Source organism: Neophocaena asiaeorientalis, unplaced genomic scaffold (assembly GCF_003031525.2).
Source record: "Neophocaena asiaeorientalis asiaeorientalis breed wild unplaced genomic scaffold, Neophocaena_asiaeorientalis_V1.1 scaffold681, whole genome shotgun sequence".
Classification (NCBI taxonomy): Eukaryota; Metazoa; Chordata; class Mammalia; order Artiodactyla; family Phocoenidae; genus Neophocaena; species Neophocaena asiaeorientalis.
This window is the reverse complement of record NW_020172271.1, coordinates 1521425-1530825: the sequence shown is the minus strand read 5'-3', so window position 1 is coordinate 1530825 and position 9401 is coordinate 1521425. Positions and strand designations below refer to the sequence as shown.

General features: G+C 55.1%; 1 protein-coding gene across 3 annotated transcripts in view; it reads right to left on the bottom strand.

Moving 5' to 3' along the window:
• The window catches only part of IMPDH1 (inosine monophosphate dehydrogenase 1), an 18348-nt gene that overhangs the window by 4878 nt on the left and 4069 nt on the right, over nt 1-9401 (bottom strand). For 2 of the 3 annotated variants that reach the window (XM_024763216.1, XM_024763205.1), the window contains exons 1-9: nt 7454-7642; nt 4222-4323; nt 4004-4078; nt 3490-3696; nt 3251-3338; nt 2212-2411; nt 1474-1564; nt 1153-1248; nt 25-168 (exon numbers count right to left, since the gene is read on the bottom strand). In XM_024763216.1, the coding sequence (XP_024618984.1) occupies nt 25-168; nt 1153-1248; nt 1474-1564; nt 2212-2411; nt 3251-3338; nt 3490-3696; nt 4004-4078; nt 4222-4323; nt 7454-7627 (1177 nt within the window). In that variant the 5' untranslated portion in view covers nt 7628-7642. Of the gene's footprint in view, nt 1-24; nt 169-1152; nt 1249-1473; nt 1565-2211; nt 2412-3250; nt 3339-3489; nt 3697-4003; nt 4079-4221; nt 4324-7453; nt 7643-9401 lie in introns of those variants that run through there. The other variant, XM_024763226.1, reaches the window with a different exon arrangement.

Genomic DNA, 9401 nt, shown 5'->3' with positions numbered 1-9401 from the left:
TCCCCTGCAGACCTGCCCCCTCACCTGTGGAGGCACCAAGGGCCAGGGCCTTGACCACATGCCCCACGGTCTGGATGCCACCATCGGCTATGACTGGCACCCCGAAGCGCCGGGCGTACTCAGCCACCTTGTACACGGCAGTGCCCTGGGGCCGACCACAGGCCATCACTGGGGACAGTACACAAGATAAAGGCGTCAAGAGCAAGGGGAGCCAGGTGCAGTACAGGCCCCTTTCTCCTTGTGCCCTGCCTCCACTTGGGAGAAGGGACAGGGCTGGATGTTAATGTGGCAAAAAAATAAGTGGCAAATAACACTAGGTGAACGCACTCCAGGAACCTGGACCACCCCACCTACAAGAGCACTACGGGGACTCCGGCGGCAGCATCAGTACTGGCCTCGGCCTCACCTCTCTCCAGGTACTAGCTCCCTTACAAAGTTACTGGAGTTAGGTACTCACAGCCTCCTTTGGGATATTGGCTTGCATTTCTTTAAGTTTAATTGTCCAAGGTCCTCAAGTGTTACATTTCTAAGCGAGAATTCTAAGGAACCAGCACTTATCTAAGGATGGATGCAAGGCTGGATAAAGGAGAAAAGAAGACTTCTCTGGTGGTACCTTTGTTTGTTTTGTTCTTATTGCACCCCAAGGTTTAGAACAACGCCTGACACACAGTAGGTCCTTGATTAACATTTGTTAATTTGTGGAGAAGGCCCACATCTCACCTTAGGGGTCAGCTAATGCGAAGGTAGACAGTTAAAAGCAGAGGCTTAGAGACCAAAATGGGAAGATGTTTTGGGCAGAGAAGACCAAATGGGTCATTCAGCATTTGGGAGACATGACCAGACATGACCAAGGGGCCAGATACACCAGTCTTGGGCCTGCAGACTGGACTTCCTTGACCAGAATCTGAGAAGCAGACTGGCACACACCCCAAACTCACGGTAACCTCATCTTACACCTGCCTCCCCCCAAGTCAGTGGGCTAGACAGGCAGAGTCTGAGCCTGGCTCACCCCTGAACCCACCATCCCAGAAAGGGGCCTGGCTGGCTGAGCATGCTGCGTGCATCTGTGGAGCGAGACTGAGGCCCCAGGGCCTGTGGAGGGTGACCGGGGCGTTCTAAGTGGCAGTCACTCACTCTCCTACTGACACCCACCTTCTTGGGTGATGCAGATGGAGCCGCAGCCCATGCCCACACGTAGCCCGTCCACACCAGCATCAATCAGGTTCTTGGCCTGAGCTGCTGTCACCACTGGCGGGGAGGGGGAGTGGGAGGGGAGGAATAGTGTGAGGATGGGTTGCCCCTGCCCTGCCCGGGGGCTTCCTGGGACCCCAGTCTACACCTCCCCTTCACCTACTGTGACCAAAGCCCATTCATTCAGCTCCCTGCCCCTCCATGCCAAGAGCGATGCCATCACCAGGGAATGCCAAAGGACAGAGAAAGGTTACACAGTGAGGGGCAAGGGCCAGCACTCACCATTCCCCCCAATCACCTGGAGGCGGGGGTACTTCTGCCTGACGTAGTGCACCATGGCGATCTGATACACAGAGTTCCCTTGGGATGAGTCCTGTGAGAAGGGGGACAGGAAAGCTTAGGCTTGGAGGCGGAGAATCCTCACTGAGGGAGGGGGTCTTAAGTGGACAAATCCTGAAACTGTATCAAAGATATACGAGAATACACCTTTGTCTTTTTCTGGGAAGACAATGGACAGTTCTCGGCCGAGTCTCAAAGGGGCCTGCCTTCCCCCAAAGGTTAAGCACCCCTAACATATAGTCTCACAGCAGACAAAGCCTTTTCATACCCACAATATGGACTGGTTCTCACAGCAAAGAGATGGTGCCTGCGGTCGTATCCACTTCCCACCAACTCACGAACCAAACAGAATTACTTAACCTGTTGAGCCTCAGTTTCCCCCTCTGACAAGTGGGCATGGTGATTGTACCTCAGGGGTCTGTTGTGAGGACTAACTGACTTCATCTGCATAAACACCTTAGTGCAGCGCCTGGCAAGTGGGAGGTGCTCACTGAATGTGAGTGGTAACTATTGGGGCCAAGTTATGAGTGCGAAGGGGCCCCAGAGGGGTCCAGTTTGTTCTGAGCTGTCAGAGTACCAGCGACCCTCTCAATTCTGACCCCGGGCTTAATTAGAGGTGAACCTGGTCTTCATAAGCCTCAACTCTACTGAGCAGCCCCTGCTCCAGGGCAGTGTCCGTACCAGCACTATGACGTCGGCGCCCGCCTGGGTGAGCAGGTCCAGGCGGTATTTGTCATCCTCACGGGTGCCCACGGCCGCCCCGCACAGCAGCTGCTTGTGGGAATCCTTGGAGGCCAGAGGGTAGTCCCGGTTCTTCTTCAGGTCAGTGCGGGCAATGATGGCCACTAACTCATCTCGATCATTGACAATGGGCAGCTTCCCTGACAAGGAACGCAGGGGTGAATTGAAGGAGCAGGCTTCTGAGGGTGGGGTAGGGGGATAGTGAGAATGAAAATGGACCAGGCCAGAGATTCCACTGCAGTACCCAAACGAACCACTAGGTGACAGCACCCACCCAGGGAGCGCTCCTAGGGACCTGGCTCTCTGCCCAAGGAACAGGAAGCAAAGAAACCCAGTTCCTGGAGCTCTTCCTGCCCTGTGGCCTGGCCAGGCTCAGTGGGCAGCCCCCGAGCACTGGCAGCCTTTCCCCTGAAGGGCCACAGGCCACAGTGGTCAAAAAACTCCTAGCTAGGGCACAAACACGAGGCTATCCTGCAGGGACGTACGTGTGTCCTGCCCAACACCACCCCAGAAAACAATCCAGTACAGGCCAGGGGAGCATTTCCCAGTGGGTCCCACAGGGACCTAATGAATATTATGTCAACAGCCTCAATGTCAAATAAATTTAACCACAAGACTTCTCAGAGCCTTTGATAAAGTAAGGTACAATTCTTTATGCAAGATGGGGAATACAGAAAAGCAGCATTTTTCAGACTTGTAAGAAGAACACGGAGCCCTTTTTTCATGATGAGTGTTTCACAGGACTAGTCGTTTTGGGAAATATACTGTGAAGATGCCAAATAAGGGATGGGCTTTCCTGAGCCAGGAAAAAGACCTCAGAAGTCACGCTCCAGCCTGACATCATTCAAACCTTCCCTGAGGCCCAGCCTAGTTGCAGGGACAACCTGCAAGGCTGTGAAGGAACAGGGGGCTCTGGGGTACAGGGAGCCGGGCTGGGGGAGGGGGGGGTGTCTTGCATTTTCCGCCTCCTCCCTGGTACCTTTCTTGCTACGCTGCAGGATCTCGTTTGCCTCTTTCAATGTCACACCCGCTGGAGCCACCACCAGCTCATTCCGCGGTGTCATCACCTGTGGGGCAAGGAACATTTGCCTGCAGGTTGGCAGGTGAGAGAGAAGGGAGCCAGGCCTCCCTCTGGTCCCTGGTCACAGGCACCAGCCTGAGGCCCCGGGATGTGTGGTCCTCTCTGCCCCAGCCATGCTCTCCCTGCCCCGCGGGTACCTCACTGAGGAGGGTGGTGTGGTCCTTCTCGGCAAGGAAGTCGATGTCTCGGGAGGTGACAATGCCCACCAGCTTGCTGCCCATGGTGCCCGTCTCAGTGATGGGGATGCCAGAGAAGCCATGCCGGATCTTGGCCTCTAGCACGTCACCCACGGTGTGCGAGGGGCTCAGCACCACAGGGTCCGTGATGAAGCCCTGTTCAAACTTCTGCGGGCAGAGACAGGGGAAGGAAAAGGCTGGAAGAAAGCTGGAGGTGTGTACAGTCTGGCCACAGGGGGCCGAGGGTCTCCTGGCTGTGCCACAGGGGAGCCAGGGCCCGCCATGGGGCAAGAGGCCAGTGGGGAAACGAGGGCTGAGCCCTGCGCTCCCACTGTGGAGAAGGGCAGACAACACCCCACAGCCACCAGCCAGGGAGCGCACCGGCCCGCAGAGCTGGCAATGGGAGGTTGGGAGGGCCTGTGAGGCGGAGGCTGCCAGAGGGCATCTTCTTTCTCATGATGGGCCTGGTACTCGCCTTGACCTTTCGCACCTCGTTGGCCTGGAACTCTGGAGTGCAGTTGTGGTGAATGAAACCGATACCGCCCATCAGCTGGGGTTGAAGGGAAGAATGGTCAGAGCCAGGGGGCCAACCCTCCTCACTCTGCAAACCCCGCCTCTGATTCCAATTCCTCCTGACGCCCACCCCACTTGGTCCTCTTGGCCCTGGGGTCCCCACCCGGGTGCTCAACTCACAGCCATTGCGATGGCCATGTCAGCCTCTGTCACAGTGTCCATTGGGGAGGAGATGAGTGGCGTCTTCAGCGTGATCTTCCGAGTCAGGGCTGAAGTCAGGTCCTGAAGATGGAGACACAGGCTATGTGAAAAGTTTTATCATTCATTCGACAGACATTTACTGACCTGCTATATGTACCTGGCACCAGGCCAGGCCCTGGGCATACAGCAGTGAGCAAGGTGCATGAGGTCTCTGCTACCTCTTCCAGAGCTTATACTCGGAAGGAAAAATGACACACACGAAACGTGCACAAGGTGATTCCAGTTGGGATGATGGCTCCAAAGGAAACAAACGAGGCAAAGTGACCACTGGAGAAAGAATGTGGGGATTAGGGAAACCTCTTTCTTGGGAGGCGACAGATGAAAACTAATCAAGTGAAAGTCCCCAGAGAGGGACTGTTGTTTCAGGCTGAGGGAGCTGTGTGTGAAACCCCGCCTCTGATTCCAATTCTCCCTGAGGTGCGTTTAAGAAAGAAAAAGCTAGTAGAGTGGAGGGAAGGGAAAGAGGCAGGAGCTGAGGGCTCAGAGGCAGGGGGCAGGTCAAGGATATGCAGCCTTGAAAGGAGCTTGCATTCAATTTTGAGATGAGAATCCACTGGAGGACCTCAGGCGGAGGAGAGACATGATCTGATTTAAAGAGGTCACTCGGGTTCCGATGTGGAGATGGGATTCTAGGTGACCAGGCCTGAAACAGAGAGACCACCAGGGAGGCTGCTGACAGGTCCAGGTGGGAGATGCTGGGCACTAGGAATGTGGAGGCGTGGGAAGCAGTCTATTAGACATCCAATCCAGGGGAGTAGGTGACTAAGGGTCTGCAGCTCAAGGGAGAGCTCAGGACTGCAAGGATTTTCAGGAAGCATTTGCCTGTGAGTGGCAGCCAAGGCCAGATCACAGATTCCTCTGAGATTCAGGCCAACAGCTGTGGATCCTAGCCCTCAAAACTCTCAGACACAGACTTTGCTATATAATTTTTCGGAGACACAAAGGCCCCTGCGGTCCATTCCCAGAACCTGGCTGAGAACCCTGGCCCTGCAGTCTAGAAAACTGCCCCTTTTCCTCTCTGATCCTAGCACAGGAGAAGAGCCACAGCCTCCTGACATAGGCCATAGGACAGGGAGACCCTTGACGGCCAGGGGGGCTTCTCCCATCCCTCTCTTCCTTGCACCCTGCCCAGGATCTGACACAAAGCCAGGGTGCTCAGAAACTGAACAGCCAAACCAAGAAGGTTTCCTGGTTGCTGTCACAAGGGGAATATATCCAGAATAGTCCTCATTTCCCCCTGAAAAATCTGTCTGGGTCAGCACTGGCTACACAGGCTGGACATGAGCTTCCCCAACGTATAAGTGATCCAGGGACACTCGGGCCCTCTGCCATTTCATGAGAATCAGACCTGAATACATATCAATGATAACAGCAACAGAAAAACTTTTTTTTTAATGTGTATTAATTTATGATAGAATAGTCTAACTTTTCCATGAAATGACTTACACCCATCAGTATTAGCCCCTGGGCTCCTGTAGGTTTGTCATATGTTAATTGTGTAAAGGACATTGGTCATTCACCTGGTTTATTGCTGAGCCCCTCCAGTTAAGGGAGGCACTGTTTCCTTGTATTTGTCCACAACCTAACTTCTTCTTTTTTTTTTTTAAACCTCATCTCTTTTTCTTTTTTTTAATGTTTTTAATTTTATTTATTTATTTTTGGCTGTGTTGAGTCTTCGTTGCCATGTACAGGCTTTCTCTAGTTGTGGTGAGCAGGGGCTGCTCTTTGTTGCAGTGTGTGGGCTTCTCATTGCGGTGGCTTCTCTTGTTGCAGAGCACAGGATCTAGGCACATGGGCCTCAGCAGTTGTGGCGCACAGGCTCAGTAGTTGTGGTGCACGGGCTCAGTAGTTGTGGCGCACGGGCTTAGTTGCTCCGCGGCATGTGGGATCCTCCTGGACCAGGGCTCGAATCTGTGTCCCCTGCATTGGCAGGCAGATTCTTAACCACCGTGCCACCGGGGAAGCCCCACAATCTAACTTCTTCAAACCCTCTTGCCAGTTCTTGTATATCATGGATCCACAAACAAGTCTGTCCACCTCTTCCAAAGTCTCCATAATCTTACTGGCTTCTATGATGTCTTTGCTTAGCACTTCAGACAAAATCCAGTAAGTAATAAAGCAGCCACACCCACGTGCATGCCCATCTCCTCCCTGGGCCTTCCCCCCGCAACCGGTACGCGGGCCTCTCACTGCTGTGGCCTCTCCCGTTGCAAAGCACAGGCTCCGGACGCGCAGGCTCAGCGGCCATGGCTCATGGGCCCAGCCGCTCTGCGGCACGTGGGATCCTCCCGGACCTGGGCACGAACCCGCGTCCCCTGCATCGGCAGGCGGACCCCCAACCACTGCGCCACCAGAGAAGCCCCTCTCTGGGCCTTTTTGAACCTTACCTCAGGCTCTGTCAGTGAGCCCTCTGGCCTCAGGCCAGGCCTACCTCTCAGGATATCCCCAAATCCCCATAGCTGCCTCTAACCCATTAGGCATAATCCACTGAATGTGCCAGTTTCTCTGACAGCACTGACGGTTACATCCACCACATTCCCAAGAAAAGTCTCTCCCGGGAATTCCCTGGTGGTCCAGTGGTTAGGACTCTGCGCTCTCACTGCTGAGGGTCCGGGTTCAATCCCTGGTTGGGGAACTAAGATCCCACAAGCCGCAAAAGAGGCAAGGTGTAGCTTTTTAAAAAAAGAAAAGTCGGGCTCCCCTGGTGGCGCAGTGGTTAAGAATCTGCCTGCCAGTGCAGGAGACACGGGTTCAAGCCCCGGTCCGGGAAGATCCTACATACCACGGAGCAACTAAACCCGTGCGCCACAACTACTGAGCCTGCGCTCTAGAGCCTGCGAGCCACAACTAACTCAAGCCCACGTGCCACAACTACTGAAGCCCGCACGCCTAGAGCTTCTGCTCTGCAACAAGAGAAGCCACCGCAATGAGAAGCCCACGCACCACAACGAAGAGTAGCCCCTGCTTGCCGCGATTAGGGAAAGCCCGCACGCACAGCAATGAAGACCCAACACAGAAAGGAAGAAAGGAAGGAAGAAAGGCAGAAAGAAAGAAAGAAAAAGTCTCTCCCACACCCTGCCCTTGAGCAAGAGATCAGCCTCTGGCACCACATACACAGCCCCTCTACCCCATCAGTGGAAGAGGTACTCACCACCTCATCAGCTGTGAAGTCTATGAATCCTGGGAGAATCAGGAAATCGCTGTGAAGAGAGGAAAGTGACTGTTCCTGGGTGAGGAGGGGTCCCTGAAAAGGGCAGGGCCTGCCACGCCAGGGGAAGCAGCATGGGGGTGGGGAGACGGGCAGAGCCTCTGAGCCCCGTGCCATGTCAGGACTGAACCACCCTCACGCCCCTCGCTAGCATCTTGTTGACTTTAGCCCAGAGAGCTAGAGCCAAAGGCAGCGTAAGCTCTGTGGTCCTAGGGCGCCACCAAGGCAGTGGGCCCCAAATGTCCATTGCCTTCAGGGCTCAGAGTTCGTCTAGGAACCTAGACATACCCATAAGGCTGCACACAGCAGATATGGTGCCTGCCCTTGAAAACTTCTCGATCTTGAGAGGGGGAGACAATAAATAAACACAGAATATACCTGAGAACAGTTTAGTAGGGCAGCATGGCATGAACACCACACAGCACAGGACAAGCTGCACGGCCCAGTGCCAGGGCTGCTGAGTCACACACGGTTCAGAACAGCACAGAGGGACCCCAGGGGGCTGAGTGCGGGGCATGTTCTGACAGAGCAGGCATTGCTAAAGGTTTGCCCAGTTGGACGGGAGCAGCCAACAGACATGGCCTGGGATGGGAAAGGAGAGGAAGGGGCCTTATAGTTAGGACCAGGACGCTGGGGGCCCAGCCAAAGCATGGCAGTGGCCAACACTAGCGCGGAAAGGGAATGCAGGCCTGCATGGGTAAGGCAAAGCACAGTGTCACTGCCCAGGAGCCCTGACGGGTTCAATTTCCCTGAAATCACAGGGCCTAGACAGACACAACCAAAAGCAAATGCCACATGGTGTTCAGGAACACCCCCAACCAGACTAAGCAAAGCCATCGGGCACCCCAGGGCAGGAAGGAAAAGCTACGGGGTGGACGGGAGGGGTGGGGTCTTTAATTTGCCCCAAGGCCTAGAACAATTTCCCTAGGAGACTCCACGGAAACTATATCATAGATACTCTATCCCCTCTCATCAAAGACCACCAAAGAAATAAAGAATCTTCACTGCCCCTGTCCCTTGGCAGCCCTTCTTCTGTACAGTGAAGAGGCCTCTGTGGCTCACTTAGAGGCAGGGAAGAAATGCTGGAGTCTGGGCTTCTCGGCATTTTCTAGGTATTATATACACCCCTCACCTGGCCCACACCCCAGCTACTCTGACAAGGAAGAGGAGACACTCCTCAGGAGTGACTGGGTATCCTGGTGTCCAGGGAAACCGCCTGCCAAGCAGGAGTGCTTACAGGCAAAGGCAGGAACTGGCAGGAGACGGGGCAGGGATGCTCTTGGTTCACCAGCATCCTCACTCCACCCCAGTCCCAGGTCCTGATGCTCTTTCCTGGCATCACAGTCCTGCAGCCAACAGAAGAGCTAGTGCCAGGCCTGCAGCCAACAGGACAACGGGCCCAGGGCCCACGGAAAAGCACGTTACGCCAGAGGCAAATGGATAGGTCTTGTCCTCCTCAAAAATCCTGGGTGAGGTGGGCTTGGGTGGGTGATAGTCAAAGAATACTCATGCCCGGGGGGCACCAGTACTAACTTGTAGGCAGCCATGGGCACAAGTGGAAAGACGGCTGGACTGGACGGTGGAAAAAAAGAGCCATCCCAACTGCCCAGCTGGGCATCTCCTGGGGGCAACACCCAAGCAGCTGCCTTAGCTGGGCTCCAGGGCCCCCTCTGCCCTCGTGGTGACGCTGGGAGTTGAGAGGGTGTCGTGGACCAAGGTCTGGGAAAAGTCTCCATTACTCCCCCATCTCGCGTTCCCACACGCCCCAAGGCCCCTCCATGCGGCCAACATGCCCGTGAGAGGAGGAAGCGGGCAGGCCGGACCCGGATCTAGCCAGAAACGGGGCATGGCACCGAGGGCCGCGATGTCGCTGTGCCACGTCCGTCTGCTC